The sequence below is a fragment of the Rhea pennata genome, chromosome 4, assembly GCF_028389875.1.
Source record: "Rhea pennata isolate bPtePen1 chromosome 4, bPtePen1.pri, whole genome shotgun sequence".
Lineage (NCBI taxonomy): Eukaryota > Metazoa > Chordata > Aves > Rheiformes > Rheidae > Rhea > Rhea pennata.
In genome coordinates this window covers 67,132,958-67,160,435 of record NC_084666.1, presented here as the reverse complement: position 1 = coordinate 67,160,435, position 27,478 = coordinate 67,132,958, and the positions used below count along the sequence as shown (strand labels likewise).

The 27,478-nt window shown below is 39.4% G+C and overlaps 1 protein-coding gene across 4 annotated transcripts in view; it reads left to right on the top strand.

Moving 5' to 3' along the window:
* Positions 1-2,756: 2,756 nt before the first annotated feature.
* RAP1GDS1 (Rap1 GTPase-GDP dissociation stimulator 1) overlaps positions 2,757-27,478 on the top strand; it is a 106,092-nt gene continuing 81,370 nt past the window's right edge. For all 4 annotated transcript variants that reach the window (XM_062575010.1, XM_062575011.1, XM_062575009.1 and 1 more), the window contains exon 1: positions 2,757-2,984. In XM_062575010.1, the coding sequence (XP_062430994.1) occupies positions 2,981-2,984 (4 nt within the window). In that variant the 5' untranslated portion in view covers positions 2,757-2,980. The remainder of the gene's footprint in view (positions 2,985-27,478) is intronic.

Genomic DNA, 27,478 nt, shown 5'->3' with positions numbered 1-27,478 from the left:
ATCTTCTTTTGGAGATAGAAATTCCTGTCCTAAAGCTTCCTTTTGCCTGTAATTGTGGTAGCAAATCAACTGCAATAATGGCACATTTTGATTTGGAATTATTTATAGTATCTTTATCTTCTTGTGAACTTGGACCTAATTCAGAGATTAACAAAAATAAAGTCCAAAGTGCTCTCAGCTTTGAAGTTTTCTCTTTCTCTCCTAGAATTAATAAGAATTCAGTCCAAACAATCAACAGATCTCCTTGAGATTTCTGCAGTTCTTTTGAATCCACTAAAAACTCAGTTATAATCAGAGAAGTTCTATAGTGCTAGCCCTCTTTCTGGCAGTCACTGTCACTCTTTCTGAGGCTGCTGTACTCAAAATCTTTGGAGCAGGTAATAATCTGACCTTTCTGGATCATGCAAAGATATATGCATGTGTTTCAACCAAGATATGCAAGCAAACTTGCAAAGATGAAACCTTACAGTTTATAGATTGCTCTGATTTACCCCAGGTATCTGAGTATGGGTAATACAGAGTAATATATAGTGCATCTCCTCCACTATCCCTCAGGAAGAGATCTGCAAGAACAGGATTTCACAGCTTCCTTTTACCCCAAACAGATAGAAGAAACATTTGGGACACAGTTATAAAATCACAGCAAAAGTTCTTGCTGAGAGAAAGAAATAAGAAGGGACACAGAAGATAGATAAATGTCAGGCAGGATTTGAAAACAGATTAAGGCAGAAAAATGTATCCAGAAGAAAAAAACAGCAACCTTTCACTACTTAGACTCACTTAAGAATTCTTGTATTTTATTAGGTATTGAACTGGGAAATCCACAGACAAAAAAGCAATGTGTTCTGGTATGAATTCTTCTGTGGTCTCAGTGCAATGAAACAGTAAAATACAAAAGTATTTTACTTCTGTAACACTTATAAAAACATTCTAGTTTTCAACATTATCTGATCATGCAACTACATACGTGCAGTGTAAAGCTATATATAATGAGACAGTAGCTAACCCCGCTGAAGGTAACCACAAAGCCTTGCTGATGTCAAAAGGAAAGACTTCGTGAATCTTAAGGCTACACCAGTGCAAATGGACAAACCCAAGTGTGTTCAGTCTGCGCTCCACAGAGGGCTGATGAATTATTCACTGCTTATCATATAATACTGTCCTTTTATAGCCATAAAAGCTCCTGGGATCTCTTCCTGAGACTAAATCCCTGGAAGCTGCTGACTGCTGGGGAAAGGGCCTATTGCTGGTGCTCTTGCAGCTTCAATGGGGGACAATTCATCCTAAACTTTTTGTTTCACTTACCTGAATTGTCCCTGGCCTATCCATTTCTATAATGCAAGCAAGACCATCCATCACACTCATTGGTTCTACTCTATTTAGCCATATTTTAGTATTTATTGAGGTAAAGCTACATATTCCTGACTGAAAAAGTGAAAATGCTGCAAGATCTATTCAAATTATACAGAAAAATGGCTCCCAGCAAAAGCAACATGATGAGAAGACCTTAAGAGCAAAATAGCTCCTTATCATTTGCTGTGTTACAGAGTACCCCACGGCAGGAAGGAAGGGGGGAAACAGACCACAGCAATCTATTTTCATGTTATAAACATCTTCCCCACATAATTACTTTGTGTAGAAGCCTTCCACTATCAGGTCTAAGACTCAAAACGTTAATTCAGAAAAACACAGTTTAGGAATATACAACAGGAACACAATAGGAATTTGCCTGGTGGTTTCCTCTGCTGGTTCTTTGGTTTACACGGTCCACCTAAAAACCTATTTGACATTTCATTCAGTTTAATCTCTTCTTGCAAAATACTTTTTCTCAGATTAAGCGTATTTTCTTAGACAAGTATTTGAAGTAAAGACATGGAGAACACAGTAATGCCTTACTTTCTCTTTTAAATCATTGCATCTCTCCAGACATGTCACATTTTTACCCCAGACCAGCTTAACACACAGGATGATGATGGGGAAGGAGCCTGCACGGCCTGGGCTTTTGCAGGAACTTCAAATAAGTGCACCCACACATTAAAAAAATGAAATTCAAAAGCATCCCCTTTCAGCGCCTGTTCCCACAGTAGCTAAACTGACTCCCAGTCCTCACTTTCTCTCACCAGTGAATAGTCTCAGCCATAAATCGGACCTAATGCACTCATCCCTTGAGGAGATTTAAGAATTTTTCCATCTCCCCACCTTTCTGTGCAACAGCCTCAAAGGAAACACCCCCCCCCTCCCAAACCTGGGAAATGTGCTTCCGGGGGCTCCGCACAGGTGTGGGACCCAGCCCGGGGCGCAGACCCGCCCGCAGGACCGGTAGCGGCGGACAGACCGTGGCTGAGGCGGGGTGGGGAGGACGCCGCACGCGCAGCCGTTACCAACGGCCGCCCCACCCGCGCCCGCGGCCGTTACCAGCGGTCCAACGGCCGCCCCCGCGGCGGCGCGCGCCCCCAGCCGCGACCAACGGCCGCCCCCGCGGCGACGGCGGCAAGAGGGGCCCCGCGCCTCCGCCCTGCTAACAAAGGACGCCCAGGTCCGGCCCGGGGGGCCGGAGCGGCAGCTCCCCGCGGGGCGCCCCCCTCGGCGCCGCCCCGCCTGCTCCCGCCCTCCTTCCCTCCCTGCCTGCCTGCCTGCGCGGCCGAGGGCGCTGCCGCTGGCCCCACACCACCGCCTCCTCCCTCCCTGCCTGCCTGCGTGCCCGCCCCTCCCCGGCGGCGGCGGCGGCGAGCGGCGGCGGCAGGGTGCCGCCGGGCGGGCGGGGTGTCGCCCAGGCGGCCTTGCCCGGATGTGCTACCCTGACTCATAGCCGCGCCGCACGCAGGCTCCGCGCCGCTGCCGCGCCCGCCCAGCTCCCCTCCGCTCCGCTCCGCGCACGCGGCTCCTGCGCCTCCCGCCGCGCCCCGGAGAGGCGGCGGCGGCAGCAGCAGCAGCAGCAGCAGCGACAGCAGCAGCAGGAGGCCGAGGCCGCGGCGGCACCATGGGTAAGTCACCCCACGGCGCCGCTCGGCGCTGCGCAGCCCTCGCTGCCCCCCGAGGCCGCCGCCCGCTCGTCTCCGGCGGGCGGAGGGAGGCGACTTCATGCAACTTCCTCGTCGGCCTCCCTTCCCCCGCCTGAGCGCCGCCGGGCCCGCCTCGGCCCCCCGGGCCCCGGCCGCTGCGGCGCGAAGTTTGCGCGGCTGCGGCGGTGCCGCCCGCCGGCTCTGCCCCGGCTCGGTGTCGGCGTGGTGCGCCCCGCGGGGCGCCTCGCGCGCCGCTCGCCTTCCTCCGGCTGGATTCAAGGCGCCGTGAGGCGTGAGGCGCTCCCTGAGTGTTGAGGAAGGGTCAGAGCGAGGGCTTACGTAAGGCACCCCCAGGACGTTTTCCCATGTATTTTTTGGCTAATGGAGACAGTTGGGGTAGTACAGTTAAAAGATTATTTTATGAGCTCTCGTCATTGTTTGTGAAAGAGGTTAGGATCTTCATCTTTCCGTAGCTTTTAAAGAGAGCACTACTCATGCCTACGAATGCAGCCATATTACCTGGGTCTTACTACTATAAATTAAGTAGTGTCACACTGATCACTGCTTGGATGGATCCTCCAACAAACCCCACGTGAATCTAGGAAATAAAATACTTGTTTTTCTTGACAAAGCACTCACTGAATTTTCTCACCTTCTCTCAGGGAGCTAAACAGCCACCATAAAACAGATTTCCCAGAAGCATCATGGCTGTAGCGCAGGTTCCGGGGATGGGTACAGTGTGCCTCCTGCAAGTTGCCAAAGCCCCTGCCCAGCCTGCCAGGTGTGAGGGTCGGATTTGGGTCACAGATCCTGCTCACAGATCTGGGGGGTGAGGAGCTGTGGTTCACAACCAGGGTAAAGGGGTGGCAGTTCTCAAATTCGGCTCAGGGGTTTGACATCAGCACTTCCTGTGGTCTTAGGTAAATCAGTTTCTTTGCAGATCACATACATCGTTCATCCTTAACTAGAAGTTTCCATGGAAAGGAGCAGTTGCAGTACCTCAAGTTTTTCTGGTTGTGAAATGGGGATACTTAAATACTTTTTAACCTTATTTAAAGCAGTGATGTGAGGATTACTAAACTTCTAGAGAATGGATCAAAATGGAAGCTGCCTGGGTCAGGCGTGAAAAATGACTATCGTATTTCATCAGAGTAAGGTAGAGTCATAGTGATATAGTGAAAGTTTGTCTTTTTGTGTGGGTTGAAAAGACAAGACCCCAGAATTTAAAGATACATGCAGCTTATCTTCATTCACACAGTAGGACTATTGATTATTCTAGTCAAAATCTGGTTGTGGCTAACTCTGTTTTGCCTTCCAAAAATAAAATCTTCATCAGCTAAAACATGTTCAAAAAGAACTGCTGGTGCAGAAGGAGTGCTGCGCTCCTTTTTAGATAAAGCTACATTTCAGTTGCAGGCGAGTTTGTAAACAGCTTGAGGATCTGCTTCAGCTTGCTGTGTAAGTAAGACTACATATAATGATTTTCAGGAAGACTGAAGTAATTTTCCTCTGGAGTCTGACAGCACTCATCTGTAATTGACCAGATAAGCTGCTTGTGAAAATACAGAGGAACCTGTTTTTTCCCTTACTTCTTCAACACATCAGGGCCTGAACCCACTCTTTTTAATATGAAGGCAAACTCTGAGTATTGTCTGTAGCAGCTCTCGTTGCTCTGAGGAGTGAGTGACAAAGACTGAAATCTTTTCCCCCAGGCAAATAATTAATAATGATTTCCCATGTTTAAGATCCATGTTTGAGCTCATAAAATCAATACAATAGCTTCCCTCATTCAGCTTCTAATGTTCTTTTTGATAGTGCATTTCATTACCTTTGAAAATCTTCAAATTTAAATTGAGGATGAATATTTGCATTGTTAATTTTTCTTCCCATAGCTTGTATATCCTATAATAAATCATGCTCAAAAACAAGCATTTGAAGCAGGTAGCACAGAAATGTTTTCTTAAGATTAAACATACAGACTATTCTGTATTTAAAAAGATTGGTATGGTATTAGCCAATTCATATAGTAATGATATAAAGTGGGAGCCCAGACATTTATATTCTAATTCCAGTCAAAAGATTTCTGCTGTTAAAAATACATATTATGGATACATGGATCTGCATTATCTTTACTGTATAGAAATACCTCTCCTGCCACTCTGGCTCTAAATCTTTATTCCTCTGAAATCATTCTCATGGCAGTTTTCTCTTAGCAGATAGTGATTTCCTCTCATTTATATCAGTCTTCCCAAAATTTTCATTTTTGTTTCTTTTATATATATAAATATATATATATATATATGTACAGCATGTCTGAGTACAGGTTAAACAATGTTCAGTCTTTGGCTTTGTGAGGCAAGTTGCTGTAGGTACTCCTGGAAGTCGAGCACTTTCAGTACTTGAGATGACATGTGCACCACCAGTGCTTTACTTTTATAGCAACAATTACAGGTTTTTACTTTTCAGTTACTTAGTAACAAGTTCCATTTTCCAAGGAATGGCCCCCTAGTCAAATGTCTTGTTTTTAACCTCAGAAAACAGAACTTGTGTACTCTTTTGCAAACACACTGTGTCCACGAAAGTTTTACAGTATTAGGGCAGCGGCCTGTGGAGTCTGTGATAAGCACGCTGCTGTTATTTCACAGATGTAAATTAATATGATAGAAATCAAGAACTGTGGCTTGTGACTCCACTCCACAGTGATTCACTATCCCCAAAAGATGGAGAACCACCATATATGATATTTTTTTTTATGCAGAATACTTTTTTTTAAGTGGCATACATCAGTTTGTCTGGAGTGCAGTATTGCTACAGTCTGCATGTGCAGAGTAGTGAAAACACATGAAAAGATTCTTCCATTTTAAGAGCATGAATTTTCTTATCAGGAAATGGAAGGCAGCCTCTTCTGATGAAGCTTAATAGATGCTTAGATTCTTAGCTGGGCAACAAACTGCAAAAGCAACCTGCTATTTGCATGAGACCGAGTAATTTCGTAGGCTCTTCTTACAATACCTAACACTAATATCTGAATGTCTCATGGTGAATAAGTATGTAAGATATACAGGCTATAATAATGTTGATGAAGTTTATTTAAGTATTGTCCATTTAGCCATACTACTGTCATCACTTATCTAATTTATTTCTCATCTGAGACACGGAAGAACAGAGATTTATATCGTCCACCTCCTCACAGTATACTCAGTTTTCTCTCCCACTTGCCCTGAAGAATAACAACATGCAAATGTGTATCAAAATTTTGGGTCAGTCTAGTGGCTATTGTGAATGAAATCTAAACTGAATCACAGACCCTGATACAACAAGCCTCTGCTTGTCTCCAAGACATTCGTTCACTCAGTAAAGGAAGCAGGAGGTGTTAAGCTTCAGACATGGCTGTGTGCAATATCACTTTCAGGAAGAAGAGGATAAGTCTATGTTCTCTTCTATCAAAAAAGTAATCAATGGCCTCAAATATGAGAGGAATGAAAGCTAATGAAAAATAGTCTTCCATCTTGAAAGCTCTTTTGCTTGTTTTCTTACAAGGGATGGAAGTCAGCCTAATAAATTCCTTGAAAAAGTGATGTGTTGATTGCACAAAAAGGTCTTTTCTTTTTCCTTCTTTTAAAGTTTTTGCTAAAACAATGAAATTTCTTACAGCACCAGCATATCCAGCCAGAATACACCAGTTTGAGAAATACTAATACAAAATCTTATACTGACTTAAAGACAAGACTGATTTCAGCAAAAGTATTGTCTTTGAAATACAAACACAGAAGCAACGATTTTAGATTATATCTCTTTTGTTTCAGTAACGTTCCTGGAAGTTTGCAATTCTATGCTTCTGAGGAAGTCAAAGAGGTTGAGTTAGTTCTGATTACCCTTCCCTGATGAATACTGTTCCTGTGCTCAGGCCGCTATTTATGATCTTTTGTTATTATGTAAGACAGAAACCAATCAATTTTGTCTTTAGGTTAAAGGCTTCATTCAAGAGTACATTTCCTGAGAACAAAATATGCAGAAGTAGTTTTAGAAGTCAGCAAGGAACATCTGGCTTTCTACAGAGTCAAAAGTGGAAAGAGAAAGGGCAAAAGAACAGATGAAACCTTTAAGGAAACAAAGCAGTAATAATAAAAATGAGAAAGCTACCCAGACAAGAGACAAGAATAGAAAAGAACAAAAACCCCTTAAGGGAAATGTGTGAAGGGAGAGGAATACCAGAAGCAGAGGAAAGAGAGGGTTAAGAAACGAATGAATGGAACAATAGAGAATAGAATTAATAGAAAGAAATTAGGCTCTATATAGCCCTTCCCCTGCAAAAAGCAGAAAAAATAGCAAGGGTATAAATGTAAATAAAATCAGAGAATATTTTGCCTCTCTTTGTAGCACATTTTTGCTCTATCTGACAGTCTTTTTCAAGACTACTTTTAATTCTCAGCCTTTCTCAAATGAAGCTGATCTCTTTCTAGAAATTTTGAGATTTTACCTTAATTATTTGTAAACATGTAAAAATAAATAAATATGAGATTAATGTAAACTAATGTTTGTTCAACAAGGGAGAAGGTAATACCATCGCTATTTGACAGGGTAAAAAGCTGTGGAGTTCCATCCATGGCTTTGGTCTCAAAAGAGCCTGGCTGTTTTCCCCTTTTAACTCTATCCCAGGTGCAGTTCATGTGTTCAGCTGACAAAGGGACATTAAATGGTGACCCAGTTATTTACATAAGAGAAAACCCACTTACCATTGTTGGCTTGTCCAACTGGGTCTGTGTGTATGCTGTGTGTGAAGAAAATGAGTATCCCACTGTCTTCATACTGTTGGTGGCATTACGTTTAAGATTCTAACTTGTCTTCCAAACTAAGATTGATCAGGAACTGCATCTAAACTTCTGAAAATTAGAAGTCTTAATGTTGATGTGTGTTCTCCAGCTAATGGACAATTTTTTTTTAATGAGAGTTTGATTGTTAATTACACTGAAAGCTTTTCCTAGTAGGGAATTTTCTAAGTAGCAGCTTTCACAGCATGGACAAACTCCCAAGGTCTCTTTTTATTAAATGTGATCTAGAAATTCATTACTCTGTCCAAATTTTTTATAATGGCAACCCAATGGAATTGGTTTTGGTAGAATAAAATGATAGGTAAAAGCCAAAGACATTTGAATGTTGAAGTTCCATTTAGTCCAAAAAATAGCTGATAATTTAGAATTTACATGTGCTCCAGATATGCCTAACAGAATTTGTAAACTGTGAAACAAATGGCTTTGGTTCAAGGAGCTTCAAAGCTGTGTGCGCAGCCTGGCGACATTTGTTCAGTCTTGAGAGCTATGCAGTTGTAGTTTAGGGAGCTTTGAAGCTGTGCAGAAACCCCAGTGATCTCATACCATTCTTAAGCTGTAGTTCAAGTAGATTACAAACTCGGCAGGCATCCAAAAGAATCTGTCAAATCTATAAACCAGATAACTGCTATTCATTTAACTTCAGACAGAAGATGGACTCTAGTGCAAGACATTTAGAGACCTAACAAATACAGCATACCTTACCTGCATCACTGTAAGTGTCTGCTGGCAAAGCACGTGTCTTAGAAACGTCTCTGACTTTCAGACAGAGTTTCTTTGCAGATCCTGATAAGAAATGTCAGAGAGTAAGTATGTGTTTGTGTATATGTGTGTGTTTATAGTAATGTGATTCAAAATATGCATAAATCAAGCCAATATAGATGCCTATAGAAAGTTGTTTTAACATTTGCACTTAAAAATATATGAAACTTGTTTTCACGCTTTCCATTTCTAGGTTTGACACAAACTTGTTATAAGAATTACATTTACACATTTAAAATCTGAGAAAATTAAAAATAATCACCCACTTTGCAGAGGAAATATTTTAAAAGATCCACTTCCATGTCCCATTTTTCTCATACTTTACAGCTCTTAAGCTTACTGCTTCCTAATCATATATTCAAGGGCCATCTGAGGCATAGGTCAATTCTGAGCTCTTACTGAAACACCAAATTATTCCTTGTTAGGGATATGTCAGTGAAAGTCACAGAACTTAGTCAATTAAGTTGTTTACATTCATCAGTTGGTTCCATCCACTGATATTGCCAGCCTGACAGGCATTATCATTTTGGAGAAATATGCAAAATCGCATGTGTTTTCTAATTAATTTTATTTTTATTTTCTTGACATTTCTTACAACTGGCTTGGATTTGTTAAGTCATTTCGGTATCTGATTAAATCCAGTCAAGCAGGTGCTTAAATTCACATGGTGAATAGCAGCACTTCTTCCAGGCTCATCACCTGTGTTCTGCAAATATACTTGGGAGTAAGACTGGACAGGGAGGAATATGGAAATGATAAGAGAGATGGAGACTCAGTGAGGAGACCAAGATGCATTAAAGAGAGCAGCTAAACAGAGTAGGATGTGTGACATGATGAGGGCTGAAGAAAAATGGAAAAATATGTCAGAGCTGCCAGCAGTCCTGTGGGGAACAGGCTTGTGTTAGGCAGACCTGGGAAGGTGTCAATTCATTGTCTGCTGATGGTCTTGAGTTAGCATGTTCACTGCTGACCACCTGTGCTTTTTTGTGGCCTTCATGATATACTGATTTGGGAGCCTCAGGACACAAGACCAGCATTCAAAACCCTGTCCTTATATCATTCTTTATCTTTCAGTAAACATCTATACCTCTAGAATATGCCAATCCAAAAAAAAAAAAAAAAAAAAAAAATCCTGGTCCTATCTTTTGTACAGTGAAGAAATCTATAGTTCAGAGACAAGACTCTCATACCCAATTACAAGCTCCATTCTACCTCATTTGCTCTCAATTTTATCCAGACTGAAAACTGTGCTATCCTGTAAAAACCATAAAATAGTATTGTACCTTTAATTCATCGATTAATCTATATTAATTCTGTGACCACATATTTTGTATCTGGAAGCTAAAAATTCTGCTAGCTGAGCAATTTAGCATAAATGAAAAAATAACTTAAAAACATGAGCATTCACAAACCTTTCTGCTCTGTAAGTCAAGTGGAGCGTTTTGATGAGGTCTGCGTGTTCCTAAGTATGTCCTGCTTTCTGGCAGCTAAGAATTCCTCTTGAGAGCGTATCTGGAAAAGTTTCTTGTCTTTGATGTTGTACTACTCTCATGACATGACAGTCCAGTGACTTAAATTAATAGGACTATTTTAATACTTCTAACCTAAGAAGCAACTTTGAGCATGCACATCACCATTACAAGGTTAGTGGCACATTTGTTCTCTTCCCTGGCCTTGCTAACTTCATTCCTGTATCTATGTTCTCTCCTCTTGATGAGAAATCCCATAATGCTCTCAATCTTCAGCACCCAGCAGGCATAACTGAATTCAGTACTGATAGATCACTACTTGTGCTACATGAAGGCTTTGGAACAATTCCTTAAATCAAAATACTGTTTTATTTCAACACTAGGAACAAAGCATCGAAAGAGAAAAGGGTTTTAAACCTGAAGCAGGATTGTACACATCTTTCTTATCTAAGTGTTCGCTGCCCACAGAATGTTTAGCTTACCCCTTCCAGGCATCTGGAGAAACTAGTCAGTCTTCTCAGCTAGGTGTGTTCGATATTAGCATCTTCATCGCTGTGACCCCTTCACCAAGCAGTCTTCCAGTGTGCATACTGGAAGTCACTGAAATGCCTCAGAGTTACTGGAGTTACTCCTGAGGTTCCATCCAGCCTGCCCTTAAATTGAAGGGAAAGATGCAGGGAGTACATATCTGAGTAGTCTGATCACGTCACCTTCCAATAACCCCAGTAACCAAGTGATATTCAAGGTAAATAAAAAAAGTGTTATAGTCTGTTGCAGTGGCTAAAATAATGATTTTTTTTGTTATGTCATTCAACTGTCATTGGAGGCTTAGTTTATGTTAGAGCCCTGTTGTGCTAGATATATAAATATGCAAATTAAACTGCTCATTGAGCAGTTTAAAAGGAAAAGCAGTGAGTGAATATGACCATCAAGGAATGGCAGCAGCAATGAGCAGTTTAGCAGTTTGGTGATGTTCCAACATTTGCCTTTTTTATGGGGGGGGGTGGGGGGGGTCTTTAAGTAACTAGTAGCTATTATTTTCCTTCATCCCTCTTCCATGCTTATATGTTGAACTGATTTTAGGATCAGGATGTAATTCTAGGGGGAAAAAAAAAGACACAAAACCCCTCAAACAGCAGCAAAACACTGGCGTGTGTGAGCATACTTATTGTAAAAATATCTAGTGTGATTAAATGGATTTAGAAATCCATTTAATAGACTTCATACAAATACATTTGCTCTCATCCTGCAAAACCTACTAAGCAGTACCCTTTCTTACCTGGATCTCCACAAGGCTCAGGGAGGATATGCAGACATGCTGGCTCTTGCTATATGGAATTAGGCTTAAGCAGAGAAATAATAGAAGTTGAAGGAAAGATATGCAACGTGCCATGATAACGGATCACTAGCAGGAACCAAGTAGGTTCGAATTTTTTGCTTTAATCCTTGGCAGTAAGGAATGCCACCACCTGTTTACGGTGAGGTACTTCTAGTTAGTAGAATACTAGTTAGTAAGTTTACATGCAGCAGTGTCCAGAATACACTGTGCACTTCCCAGGCAAAAAGTAAGCATCCCTTCTTTCTAGCCTAGCATTACAATGTCTGGATTTTCTTCTTCTATGTTTTACCTAAGCATTCTTTCTTACTCTTCCCACTCTTTCACACCAATTCTGTTCCTTCAGACCTCTTTCCCTGGCTCCGTACTTCATTGCCTAGTTTTCTGTTACATTCTTCCTACTCTTCCTCCTCCAGTTATCTGTTCGTTCTTTTCCTTCTTTCCTCCCATCTACCACATCTCTATTCTTCTGTTTTTGTCTTTATTAATTAAACAACTGACAGCTTCTTCAATCAGCTGCCTTTCCCAGTCTTTGTTAGGGAAGGATTTGAAAAACTGATGCTCCACTTTTCTGATTTCGAAGAGCTGAAGTTTTTTCATTTACAACCAATCAAATCATGTTTTAGTTTTGCCTAAGGTCCTAATATAAGAAACAAGAATACATGAAAGAATTCATCTTGTAGGAAAGAAATCATAAAAAATAGGGCCCTGATCATGTAGGTGCCATTTATATTTCATTCTTGTGCCCACATAAAGCCCACACCGAGTACCATTGAAGTCACTGGTATACCCCTTTTCTGACTCAGCTGACCCAGCTCAGTAGACCTTAGAATGCATTGTTTTGGTAAAACTATGCAAAATGGCATGCATTTCCACTTCTTTTCAAGACTCCACAATATAGGTTCTCTAGCTTACACAGTGTAGGAGGAAAAGTGGTAGACATTGGGCCAATTTTAACCATCAGAAGCACTATTAAAATGTGCTTTTTCACAGGTATGATACTATATTAATGCATAGTATATGAAGGAACTTGTCAAATGAAGGAAGCGGTATCCTGTGTTAAAGGAATGATCTTTTGAACTCATTTTTTCTTTAAAATGGGTGGAATTACATAGTTTATAGTAATTTGTTTGATCAAAGAAGAAACCAGTTTAACATAGAGGTCATATTATTAAGACATCATCCCGTAAAAGGAACAGTAAGCATGGTGTCATGTTATTAATATACATACAGTGACCTTTGTTCTATCTTGTAGCAGCATAAGGAAAAAGAAGAATTATGTTTTCAGAAATCTGCCTCAGAAAACTACTTTGTGTCCATTGGACAATGACTTTTGATGCTTTCTGATAATAATAATGTCATGTATTCCCAGAAAACATCAGGAATTCCTCTCTGGAAGACTACTGCACACAATGTTTCTAATGACATATATATTATAATGCAGACGCTTAATGCTCCAAAGGCAATAATGATGGAAAGAAACAAAAAGATTCACTACGCTTTTCTTGGAAGGTGTCCCCATCCTCAAAATGATATGAAGTGTTTGTTTATAAGTTTTCCTTCTACGAGGAGAGTGAAGGCATCACAGTTCTTTTGGCTGTTGAGAACAAGGTAGAGTTTAGTATTTCTCAGAGATTGTCTAGGAGAGACTGGCAGACCTTCTCTTGTGAACATGGAATTTGAATTCAGTGCATGTACCTGATTCAAAACAGATGGCTGGAGAGAGAAATGGCCTAGATAATACAGCACTTTATGTTAGAAGTGGATGGCCTGCTTTAGTTTTTCTTTTTTTTAAAAAAAAAGATAGTTGATATTAAATAGGCCTATTGATAAAAAGTAACAGATGTGGGCTGCTGGGTTGTTTGTACCATGCTTTGATCTTCAGATTCTAAACAGTTTGCTGTTCTTTGGTCTTCACAACAAACATGGTGTCACTTGCAAGTTAACATACTTCAGCAACTATTTAAACTAAACTGCTTTTTTTTCTAAATTCAGAAATGGTCATCAACAAAACAGCATTATTGGCTGTACATAAAGAACTTGCTGATTTTTTTGGAAGGCTGGTTAATAGGCATATCTTACAAAAACATCCAGAATAGGCTTTTGATGGTCACTATGGTTATTATATTTATATAATAATAACAAGTATTGTAGTTTTAAGGCTTTGATCAGGTGTTGGACTTCACTGTTACCTTTAAAACGTTCAGAGGTTCAGCGCAGATTTAAAAGCCAGATTTTGTTTGTTTATGGAAGCACACTATTATTCCACTCTATATTTGTGGAACCCTATTTGTCCCCAGAACTCAGTATATCACGTGAATCTTTTCAATGAAGATGTTTCTGCTGCTTGATCTAATACAATCTAAGGATAACAGAAGACCATCAGACAAAAAAGTCTGGTTGAATTGACATGAAAAGTCTGTATGCTCAACATAGAGCTTATAAAAAGGCATTGATTCATTGAAAGTAAAACTTTTTTCAGTGGTCAGACATGGCTTCTTTATTTTTAAAACAAGGAACTCTACCAAATAAGAATTTTAAGTATGCATTGTAGTTTTAAATGATGCTGCATTGCAGTGCTTTAACTAGCCTGGTTGCAGAGTGTTTAGAAAAGATAATCTGATGAAAACAGCTTTGCTGCTGAACCCTCTGCATAGTCATATTATGACCTTGGTTCCCCACTGTCCTGGACTATGCACAAAGTGACTGTAAATTTGATTTAAGACAATAATTGGGCCCAAACTGTAGCATTTATACTCAACTTGGGCATAAATGACCATAGAATAATGGGTAATAAAGTGATGGGTAATAAAGTGATGTCCATGTTACCTTCATATATATGAAGTGATTTGAACCATTTTGAATAAATCTGTTTTTAAATATTCACTCTGGTTTAGTAAAATGAATGCTTTTAAGATATGCATACAGTTGAGAGGGCTGTAGTGACTCACAGTTGTGGAAGCCAGAAAGAGCTGCAGATGTTTGGTACACTGGAGAATTTGCAGCACAAGCAAATTAGGAGTTGTATTCTCAAAAGAGTGTAGTTGCTCCAGTGTATCACGATGTCAGACACAGATTTGAGGAAATCTGACATTAGAGAGGACAGAATGATATACTTACCATGCATAACAAATGGACAAATAAGTTGTCATTTAAAAAATAATAGCACCAAGCTTTACCATAAAAAAGTTGACTTCAAAGTGATTTATAACCATTAATTCATCAAAATATCCTAATGAGTTAAATGAGAGAGTGAAAATAATATTGTGTTCAACTACAGGAAAAGTGAAGCAGGGAAGTAAAACTGAATTCAAATTTAGCCCCCTCAAAATCCATTTCTTTGAAAAACTAAAAGCATCAGGAACAAGAGAATAGACATAATGAACTTCCATACTGTAGAAAGTTGTCTTCCTCTCTACCCCTATTCTCATGTGGGGTTCTCTGGATTACAGAAGACTACTAGAGAGAGAAAGAAGCTGGAGAGAGAAGCTGGAAATAAGTGAAAAATGTTTGATTGATTTCTGTCTTGAGCTCTGAAATATGAAAATAAACAAGTAGCCTAACAAACAAAAAGTATACTGTCCTAAACAGATACTGGTTCAATACGTGTAAAAACAATTGCTCCTAAAATGTCATTTTATACTGTGTCATTGCATCATTAAGTGACTTGTCAAGCTACAAAAGGTATCATACTGACAGCTGGAATTAAAAACAACATTTTCAGTCTTGCAGTCCTATATTCAGACCACAACTTGTTAAGTGCCTCAAAGCATAAGGCTTCTGTGTATTTTAATAGTTATTTCATTTTATATATAACTTCATCTTACAGCTAATAGGCTGGGAAGTTGCTAACCAGTTATTTTAATAGTAATGTTGAGAGTTAATAGATTTTTGCAGTTCTATTAGGAAACAGTTTACAAAATCACCTCTGTGGTACATTTTTAATGTTCCATTTGTGTCACATACATTGTCATCTCACAACTTTTGTCCTTTTTTTTTTAACTAGAAGCCACAGTTTAATCCCTTTCTTTTTCAATATAGAAATCATGTATAATCTTTCTCCAGGATTTAAATTTTTCTAGAGATTTTTTTCCTAGCAGGATTTGTGGCAATGGCTGACATACTGGCAGGATATTTTTCTGCCAGTCTTCACCTCTTAAGATTTTCCTTTGGTTAATAAATGTCTATTCACACAGTTTCAGCATGATACAACATTTCCAGTGTATGAAGTTAGAAAGAACAAGCCTTGTTCTAGATTTTTTTTGTTTGCTTTTACAACTGAAGACTGCAAGGAAAGGAAGTCCATCTATTCTAGTTTCAAAGTTGTGCTCAGATCTCTCTAGAATATCAAGGACTTATATCAAAATAATTTTCCATCACACTCAACAGCATGATCTTTTCCAGTGGTAGGACTTAGCCTTCATGATATTTTGTAATCACAGTCTCTCTTCTCATACGTAGGAATTCAAGCAGTACCAAAAAATACATATCTTGTTGAGCAAGGTAAGTATAATTTTATACATACAAGAAAGTCCTCTCATCCTCTTTTATTGGTGTTTGAAGATTTTTCTTCTTGAACCGAAAACTGCAACTGGTCTCATAGAACAGAAGGATGGTTATCTGCTTCGGAAGAAGAGGAAAAACTATTACCTAAGAGTTAAATAGCAAGAATAACAAGATCTGTGCTCTGCTAATTTTTAGCAAGATCAAACAGTTACATATCTCTCACACAGCAAGTCTTAGACTTACCTGTAATGAGGGGTGTTCTACTTGAAGTTACTGTCATAAACCCAGAGCAGAATCAGTAAAGGTGTTTTAAGCTGAAATTTGAAGATTCATGGAACCATAGAACACACACAGAATTGTCATTTGGAAGTATTTTGCAGAACTGTTGCTAACACCAGAATCAAGTCAGCTCTGACTTTTTCTAGCTACAACTTGAAGCCTCTATAGTCTTTGTAACTTACCTTCAGGTAGTTGCACTTTTAGATGGCCTTTAGCCTCCTCTTTGACAGACTAAATGAGCCCTGCTCCCACAGCCTCATCCCGTAGACCACATGCTTTAAGCCCCTGCCCATCTTAGTAACCCTCTCCTAGACTCTTTCCTGTTTCTGAACATCTTTTTTGATCTAAGGCACACAAAACCAGACACAGAACTTTTGGAACACAGAAATCCTCACCAGGCATCAAACAGAGCCTTGATCTGCTGGCCACACTCCTCCTGCTCTAGCCAGTATGCAGTTTGTTTTATTTGCGATGAGAGCACACTGCTGGCTTGTGTTTAACTTGGCAACCGCTGTAACCCCTTGGGGCTTTTCAGCAGAGCTGCTACTCAGCCAGGCTGTTCCCAGCCTGTACTGATGCTTGGGGTTATTCCACCCTAACTGCAGAGCTTGTTGCTTCTGCTTGCTGAGCTTCATGAGACTTCTGTTGATCCAGTCCTGAGGTTTTCAAAAGTACCTCTGGATTGAAGCTCTGCTGTTAGGTGTGTCAGCCATTGCCCCAAATTAAGTATTGCCTGCCAAAGGCTATACCTTTTCAAATGTATTTATACCTTCAAGCTGTACTGGTTTGAAACACAAATGGCATACTTAAAATCTGCAGTTTGACCAGCCTGTATAGGGCTATGTAGACTAGAGTTTGTAACTGGTTACTTTATACTAACCAGTATATAAGTAAAGCAATGTTTCATATCTGTGAGTTTCGAATAACTCAAAATTTTGTGTATACTTGAACAAATAAATGCTTGGGAGTATTTGTTAGATTAGCATTTGCAGGTGAACATGAGTTGTTGGTAATCATTTAACTCACGTGAATAAAGGATGCAAAACTCTAATTTGTACATGCCCATCAGACAATTCTGCAGAATCACACTGATGATGAAATATGGATTCTCAGGTGTTGTCTAAATGCGATTGCAGCTTCTCCTGTACTACTTTATGTGCTTAACTGGTGAAGGATGCACTGAGACTGACTTGTAGGAGCAATTCATGGGACCCGGTTGGGTCCAGATCTCCCAGTCATCCTAGTGAGAGCTTTACTGAGTGTGCCGCAGCTCCTATCATGCCTGCACACCCAACTTTCTTGCTCGTTAAGCAGTAGACAGTGCATACCATGAACTTCCCACATCATAGAAGATGATGGGCCAGAACATGTACTTGGAAGCTCTCCTGAGTCCCCCGGTTTAGTCATACCCACAGATCTGTCAGCCATGGCAGACAGTTAACCTGAATTAACTGTGAGAGTAAAAGTCCCTATCTAGCTTAGGTACATTTATCCCAACAAAATTGTGCTTTTACTCATGGATTTTTTTTCAACTTGCTTAATCAAATTTTTTATTAACTTTGAGCAAAAGGAAGCTTTACCAAGATAGATGAATCTGCCTTAGCAGCGTATCTCATAGAGTCTATTGCTGTTTGCAGGCCCCTGCAGCACTTTTGAGTGTAGACCTGACCACAGGACAATCAAAACTTCTGCTCAACTTGATCAGAGAATAATCCCTTTTGAATCCAGCATTTCATACCTCTCTAGTGGGAGATACATTCACTATTCCAAGGGATTATCACAGTGGACCCTGCTCACAGAGGAGAGGAATTTCAGTATAAGAGGGTAGAAACGCACTGCTCCTAAAATCTAGGAGATTTTTAGATTCTTCAGTGCTAGTAGAGTTTCAGTGAGTTTCTCTGTTTCTGGGTCTTCATTTTTTTTTTCTTTAAGCAGTCCAACTCTGACTGCAGATAGAAAGCACTAACAAAGGTTAGGGGAGCGCTCAGGCAAGGAAGAAGAAGGCCTGACAAGTAAATGAAACACAGAAGGAGCTATGCATGTTCTGTTGTCTATTGAAGTTGCATGGAATTTAAAATTACCAGCTGTTACCAAACTACTACTCATTGTGCCTAACTGCCTACCTAAATGGGTCAAGAGAAAGGGGAAAGAAGATTCTTTTCATCTTGTGTTTATAGCTGAAAGATTAGCAATTTTCCTGACAAATATTGCTTTAAGGATCAATTGCTGACCGTATTAATTAATATTACCTCAATAACTTTCAGCAGGAGGCTTTTGTGAGTTAATAAATCAGAGAAGAAGGATATTAAGTCTGGTAATGTGATTTTTTATTCTTATATCCTGCTTCCAGAAGTAAATGGAACATGGCCAGCAACAAAGCTGCACTGATATATGCCTTCTGATGCAGAAGCATCCTGGTCTTTTTGTCTAGCTTCATTAAAACCTTAGCATGTCAACAGTGGTTAAAATTGACAGCAGCTTCTGGCATGTGCAGAATCCACACATTTACTCCACAAAATGTTTCTCTACACTTTCCCCTGGTAAGGTGTGACAACTTCTGAAGTATTCTTTTCTCTGCTTTCCTTTTTTCCACTCTCAAGGGACCAGTTATAATCGAGAAGAAGTTTTAGAAAAGCACAACTGAAAAACTAAAGTTAATAGGAGCGGTTATTTCCTCAGCTGTGGTCCCTTTGCACCAGTCCACCAGTGGCTGGCCTCTGTAGGAGTTGTATATGCTGACCAAGAGGAATTTCCTTGCACAAAAACTGTAAAGAACTGATGTAGTGAGCCCTGTGCTGCTTCTTCCTAATGCTGGTGCCAGATGCCCACCAGAGGATAGGCTAGGGCACATCGTTGGAGTGTTTCAGACTATTGACTGTTGCAAAGAGTCTTAGCTGTGCTTCACTCAAATAGTCTGCAAATAAGTCCTCAGTGCACTGACTTACTTTAAATTTAAAGGCTGCAGCAATATTTGCAACAGGTGGGAGTTGGTCACAAAATCATCTCTGTCTTGCTGGGCTGTGACTTTTGTCCTCTGCACTCTGCCTTTTGAAGTAGCACAGCATCTCTTGGCCCTAATGGCAAAAGGATTGGCAGCAGATCAGCAGCTAAGTCCTCCTAAGGGTCTGTCTGTATTGGGTAGTTTACTGGCATTGTAGACCAACATAACTGCACAATTGCAGTTGTTGCAATACAGTTCTCTGAGACAGTCTTTGGAAATGGCACAAAATAATTAAGATGGATATTCTGAAATGCTTGCTGCAATAGAAGTTTCTCTGCAGACATGCAGTTAGAGGTAGACTGCATTAGACATATGATGCTCTACATGTTGGGTGCTGGCTCCTAGCGTGGCATTCAGAAACCTGAGCCAGGGGCTTTGGCGCTCTATACAGCACCCAGGAAGTTCAGAGGAGGATTAAAAACAACAACAAAGCTCAGCAGGGAGCTTCTCCATAATGAATACACATGCCATTTTCTGATAGCTCCATTTTTACTTGAAACCCAGGGCCTGGAATTGTTTCATAAAGATGGGTGCCTGCACCTTTTCTGTCAAAGCCTGAACCTGTGTTACTCCTCCTTTTCAAATATGAGTGGAGGAAGAGGTGTAACTGGGATACTGCTTTCATCTTCTTTGGGATAGGCTGCCTGCCTCAATAGTCTTTTGGTTCACGCATTTACCCAGAAAACAGAACAGTTCAGTCTTTTTCTCTGCCTGAACTTGAAGCTGTGTCAGGAGACAGACAAGAACCTTATTACTAATAGGGCCAGAAAAAGAGGGCAAATATAAAAGATAGTAAGTATGTGTTCGCAGCCTAATAGTTAAGGCACTTTTTTAAAAAAAGCTGGAGGTGTTTAGTTCCAGCTCTTATTCCTGTGACTGCTCATGTGTTTTATCCAGTGACTGCTTAAAATAAAACATAACAGGAGAGGTAAATGGCGTTTCAGTCTTCGTATGAAAAATATAAAAATGTGATTTGACTATGTTTCTGAGAAACTGTGTTTAAATCATTTCAGGCAGAGAACAGGTTTGAATTTAATACTTTAATGCTTAGGCTAACATCTATAAAGCAGGTTCACTTTTTTGCTGTCTATTTTCTATGGGACATTAGTGCTTTTCTCCAAGGATTCCTATGCTGTCTGTATGTATGGGGCATGTTTTAAGGCGGCCTGAGAAGAATTAGACCCTCAGAGATCCTGATCAGGCTAATATGTGAATTTGGTTATTGAATTGCCTGAAAGGACTGGGATAGTTCTGGATATCGGCTGAAACTAGACACCTGTGGAACTTCGAAGGAAAAAAAGGTTGTATTTTTCCAGCATTCAGTGGAAGGTGAGTGAGACTGGAGAAGGTGGGCTTCCTGGAGTCACCTCTGTGTGTAAATCTGAGGGGTTTTTTTGCTATGGGGCTTGTGATTTAAGGATCAGTCAAGATCCTTATCTGGTTGTCAAAATAAATGTTTTTGAGGAGGACATTCTTGATTTGGTGTCATAACATTTACAGCTGTATCTGGTTGTAACAGAAGTTAGCATCCTTTGCGAAACACATCCCAAAGACTTGTTTTCCACCCCATCTCCTTTTATTCCTGCTTTTTATTCTTGAGACCTGCAGACTGTACATGGAGCCTTACTCCTTTCAGATTCTGTCAATATGACTCTCCTTAGTCTAAGGGGTGGTTATTAAGCAGTGAAAGCAAGACACTCCTCCACTCCTCTGCAATACACGCAGATCCTGCTTGTGGGGGAAAAAAATGACTAGCAATTTAATATAACACGTGGCCTTTTGCAGAGATCTTTACTTTGTCTTATAAAAATATACCTTTTTTTAAAAAAAAAAGAGAGTTTTTCCATGAGCTTCCTACAACTATGTGTGTCTGGGAAACATTTCACTTGTTTTTTGGGTGTCATTCAGATTTGATTGCAGAATGGTGTATTAATGGTTTAACTCATGAATTTTAAAACATGTAGGGTAGAGAGATGTGTTTCCCCTGATTTGCACTGCCAGATTTTCTCTCTTCAAAAATATATTTGTAGTGGATACATATTTGATCTTCTCAGTCATTCAAATGTTCATCAGAATGATTCTAAGACTTACAGCATTTGAATTACAATTTACCCAGCTGTACAGTACAGTACATACTGTACTGTAATGTGCTGCCTCAGAACATTAGGCTCATGTTTACTGCACTGTCACTGTTGTATAATTTTTTACTGACTAAAGATCTTAAATGATGTGTAAGCATTGATGATCACGTGTAACTGTGGTAATCATGCAGAATATTAGTGAGTTTTTTAGGAATTTCCTTTTAAAATAGGATTTTATTAAGCATTTTGTGCACCATTTTGATTTTGCCATCTGATAAGAATGCAGCTTTATGGCAATCTTATGTGAAAACTCAGTTGAATCCTTATCCTCTAGAAAGCGTATGAGCTGATCCTATCAATGCGGTGTTTTTATTGATGCTAGGCATCCTATGCATCCCAAAGTAAGAACAAATAACAGCATTAGTAGATAAATAGTTATCGCTGGATATTTATCAGTGTTATACTGATCTTAGTAACACCAGGAGGCAATACGTGATACCTTTAAAAACAAACTCTGGAGTATGTTTTGGCCCTAATAGCTTCTAGACCAATGATACCGACACCAAGATGAATTCTAAACTTTTTAAAGTTAGCTATAGATGATTGAAGTCCTCAGTCTTCAATTTATAGTACACGGGCACCACAGTCTACCTACAAAGTACATATTGTTGATTTAGAGTCATTATAGTCAGTAATTTATACTAAACTGCTAAACTGAAGGTCCTGTAGCATCAGACATAATATCACTAGCCAAGAACCAGTACTCTGCAGGACCGATTTATTTCCCTTTGTAGACACTAGATAATATTGTAAGTCTTTTCTCCAAAGCATGAGGAGACTGTCACACTGCTGTTACTAAAGGCAGATTTATTTAATTTAAAGGAAAATTCAGTTATTAAAGGAAATTTTTCAATTACAGGTTTTAACAACTGTATTTTCAGGAGGAAAGGGAATTCTTATAGACTGGTCTTCACAGCCCTTCCTTTCTTGGGACAAAAATGTTTTATTCAGTAACTTATTAGGAAAATGCAGGAAAACAAGTACTTAACTACCATATGAATTTTAATTCATAAAAATTTTGTAAATAAAAGCTTTTAGAATCACATACTAGATTTGCAACCTATATTGTTTTAACAAACTTTCACTGAAAACAAAACAATAATACAAATTGCAGGTGATTTTCATTGTAATCTTTTTTGTACACACTTGTCAAATTCAAGCAGGGTTTTTTCAGAGCTGAATGTTTTCATACATACTTGTAATTAGCATGTAGCTTGTAATTAAAAGTAGTGGGTTTGTTAAGTTGGGGGAAAAATAAAAAAGTAGACAATGAAAGTTCTTTGGGGAGCAGCATAAACCACCAATAAGATTTCAAATCCAAGGAGTCGGAGCCATTTGGGGACATCCTTGTAAAGTCCACCAGTCTGAGAGGCTCTGGGGCTCCAGCTCTAAACCTACTGCTGGGTTAGAAAATTTTGGGGGGGAAAGCTTCATACTTCAGTAAAAAGTCAAAGAGACAACTGCTGGGGCAAGTTAGCAGATTAATTGATTTTAGGACATGTATTTTGTTGTCAAGAAGGTAAATGGAGTTTTGCATGAGTGTTGCTGCACAGTCAAACATTTCAAGTCTTTTAAATTGGGAATAGTTAAACTAATTTCACTTATGACTTATTTTTAATCTGTTTTTAAGCTTTACTCTTCCAATGATAGATCTTTAGTTTTCTATTTTTATATATAAACATATATACATACACATACATATATATATATATATACACATACACACACACTCACACAAATACTTACTCTCCCTGTTGAGATTTCCTCGAAATGCTTTGTGTGAGCCCTCAGTCTCTGAATGTCCATAGTCTTATGCTCTGTGTGAGACATGGGAGATGTTTTTCACAGAGCTAACATGTTAAGGGAAATGCATCAGCACAGGACATCATGATAGGCAACTGCTGTGGAGAAATACTAGCTGGGCCAGGAGAAAATGGTTTACTGGAGTGCTCTGATCAACCTTGAATTTCAGAGAACACCAGCTGCTTGAAAATCTAGCAAGCAAAACTTTTTTTTTTTTTTTTTTTTTTTTTTTTTTTTTTTTTTTTTGCCTGGAAGAAGACTGGGAAATATAAATGTTGATGCTTTAAGACTTTTTAAAGTGTTTACTGTTCTGAGCTCAAGATTCAGACTTCCTTATAGAATGGTAGGCGGTTGCAGGCAGGTACAACAATTTATATCCCACAATTACATGCAGAAGGATAGTAGCAAACCAAAGAAATTACATTAATTGATAAAAAATATTTGAGATCAGGAGTACCAAAGTAGATCACTTAAATTGTTAATTTTCAATGACATCTGCATCTAGGTGCCTGGATATCTTTAAAAGTGGTGGCACTAAGTGAGTAATTATAGAAAGTGTGTAGAAACATCATTATGCTCTGTCATTAGGTCTTTCATAACCTTTTCTTAAAGCTTCAAAGCTTTTGCTAGGTTAGTCACTGTTTTTCCATTGCTCTGGCCTGTTTTATTTTCTCTAGTAGATTGCTTTTTGGGTCCAATCATATATGTTATGACTTTGAATAAGATCTGAATATCTAGATTTAATTAAGTCTGCAGCCAAGAGTTGAACAGACTGTTAAAGCTAAGATCTTTCTATTGAAATCCTTTCCAACACTCCATTCTGGTATTACCCGTAAATTAATTTAAAGCAACAGTAACAATAGTCTGTATTTTTACAGATTTATTCCCTTTAGTAGCTCGTTATAGGTTAGTTACTGAAAGTGTTTATGCACATCTTGGAAGATTACCTACAAAAATAGTCCAGTAAAAATGAAAAAGTTACTTACATATAAGTAGTTGCACAATCAGACCCTTACCTGCCTTCTTGGTGCTTGTCCTAAAGAGATTTAAGATATAAATTAATCCAGTTGATTTATGGAGTTTATACTTGATTCATTTAAAAGGTGTTGAGGAAAAAGAATAAAGGAGAGAGTGTTACTAAATCACATTTCCTCTTCTTATAAGTGAAATACCATTTTTGTCCCAGCCCGGACAATTGATTTAGCCAAGAGCCTGTTGGAGCATCGAGTATTGTTTTACCTGTCTCTTCTGACTCTATATAATGCAGAAGAGGATGGCATAGATTACCTCTACCAGTCTTGCAACACTTGTTGAATGCTCCTCTACCATTTAGCTATTATTCTGGTCATTTTACTAGGTGTTTTGCATTAAAAGCTATAGAGCAGGCCAAGTAGCTCAGTGCCACTTGGTATGTGTATCATAGAATCGGTAAGGTTGGAAGGGACCTCTGGAGATCATCTAGTCCAACCCCCCTTCAAGCAGGGTCACCTAGAGCATGTTAAACAGGGTTGCGTCCAGGCGGGCCTTGAAGATCTCCAGAGAAGGAGACTCCACAACCTCTCTGGGCAACCCGTGCCAGGGCTCCGTCACTCTCTCAGGGAAGAAATTCCCCCTCACCTTCAGGTGGAACTGCCTGTGGTTCAACTTCTGCCCATTGCCTCTTGCCCTGTCACACGGGACAACTGAAGAGAGTTTGTCCCCGTCCCCTTGACACCCTCCCTTCAGGTGCTTGTACACATGGGTAAGATCCCCCCTCAGACTTCTCTTCCCCAGGCTGAAGAGGCCCAGCTCTCGCAGCCGTTCCTCCTAGGGCAGGTGCTCCAGCCCTCTGATCATCTTCGTACCCCTGCGCTGGACTCTCTCCAGTAGCTCCAGGTCTCTCTTGTACCGGGGAGCCCAGAACTGGACACAGTACTTGAGACAAGGCCTCACCAGGGCTGAGTAGAGGGGCAGGATCTGGTACATACAACCTGATCATAGAGGTCACCTAATCCAATCTCTTGTTCCAAGTAAGGATAACTTTGAAGTTTGATCAGGACCTTTTTAATGCATTTTCAGCAAACCAAATTGTCTTTCCATAGTAAATTTGAATATATATTGCAATATGGCATTTATTTTTCTCTATTGAATACACATATTTAAACACAGTGATGTAAGAATAAATCTGTAACTTATTTTGGCACTGCTAGGTATATTCTTAATACATACTTACACACGGAGTACAGTACCCATCTGTTGCTGAAACATCTCTCGCCATTCAGATTTGTTTCCCCAGTGAAGCTTTTTGTCACTTTACAGTTCTTTAACTTGCTGTCTAACGTGACCGTAATTCTTTGTACCTGGTCTCATTCCATTGGCCTAGAGCTGGCTGAGCGGATTCTCACTTTGTTTTAAAACAACAGCTATAAACCAGTTTTCACTTTCACTTTTTATTTGCCTAAGTAGCAGCAGCAGACTGAACAATCCTACATGTTAGAAAAAACACATAAAACCCAAACAACAACCCAATGAAAAAACTCAGCAGTTTACCTTCAAGGGTAGTTTCAAGTTTACTTGCATGTAAACTTGTTAGAACCCAGCCATCTGTACATTATTAGGTATGTATTTGACAAAAAAGGGAAAATAAAAAGCTGTCAAATGACTCTTGAACATTAAAACAGTTCAAAAGCTCTTTGTGTGGTAATGTTGGCACAGCTCCTAAGTGACCAGATGGAATTTTACTAACACTCGACAGGACAAGGGCTGTGATTTTGTTTCTTTACTTGCTATATTTGAAAAGCTTTTATAAAATATGTCAAAAAGCTAATACTTTTTTTCCTAGTAAGCAAAATTACACATCTATCTTCCCTTAATACATTGACTGCTTTGAAGGTTGTCATTTCTGTATGGTAGGTAAGAAAAGAGAAATGAGTTTGTTGTAATTTCGAAACTGATGGCAATTAAAAGACAGCAAATTTGCAAAGAAAATAGGTACATTTTCTTGTTATAACTTTGGCTATTTATGATTTTGGCCATTTATGGTAATTTTAATATCACAACTTTTTAGCAAATTTTTTAAAAGTGTTTATATACGCAATTAATGATCATGTTGAAAGTAACCCTCAGAATTTAGAAACAGACATTTCAATAAACAGACTTAAAGGCTGTATGTTTATAAGAGAAAAAAAATACCTAGGACCTTGATTTTTGACATCAGTAACCACTAACAGTAGTGATGTCAGACGAGCATTTTAAAGGTTCTGATAAGCACATCACATGAATTTATGTGAATCCTCCTTTTCTGACATCACCATGGTCAGTAACGAGTATTTGAAAACTGAAAATCTCCCCTGCCCCTGGTAAAATCACAGGATGACTTTCAAACCAGACAGCTTAAGAAGCAAAGAAGCAAAGCCCCTGGCACACTGTGGACTCTCTGGCTTTTGAGTGCTTCCTGTCCCCATTCAGGATTTTCAGGGAAGCCCATGATGGCCAGAAACTTGCTGTGTTGTGAACTACTGTTTCATAACATCTGTCTGCTCCATTACAGTCTCTGGGGTTTAACTCAGCATGGCATACAATGATGAGAGCTAGCAATACTGATTTTGAGCCTGGCTGTCTTGTTCAGGCAAAATTCTCACTGTTGTTGGTCAAATATGAGCCAAAGGGCTTTGAATAGAATCTGATCTTTATTCAATAATTCTAACTGATAGCATAAATACAGTTATGATAAGTGTTGTAGTATTGTAGTGTGTACCTATATTGTATAATTTGCATGTATTTATTTGCATAGTGCAGGCCAAAGACCAGGTGAAGAGCTCACTGAAGTCAGTGAGAGTTTTTTCAGCAATACTGTCTTCATTACTGTTGCCAGTCCTCAACATTTTATTCTCGGCCTTGTGTTGCCTGATTTTTTATATATATATTATTATTAAATCCCCAGTTCTGGAAATCTTTTGAACGTAAGACTGAGCTTTCATTTTAAAAAGAACCAAATTTCTTGCCTCTGTAGTAACAAAGTACAACAACTAAAAGGAAGGAAATCAGAAAGCACATAGTTAGCCCCAAAGGCATTATTTTTAGGTCTTGCAATCTGCAAGATTCTAGGTAGACTGGAGGAAAATACAAAGCCAGTCTGAGCAGCTGACACAGTGGAGGAAGCAGGATTTGCAAGCTTCAGTATAAGCATTTCAGAGATTCTCTTGTAAAAGGCAGCTTTGGGGCTGGGCCTTGAAGTTATTAGTAATGGGCAAATCTGTATTAGTCTCAAATACATTTCTGAGATAATCTGTGTGAAGAAACTTCACAGAGATGTATCTGAAAAAAATCTCTATTCATATCTTTGATGTAGGAGAAAATGTTGGGCCTAGT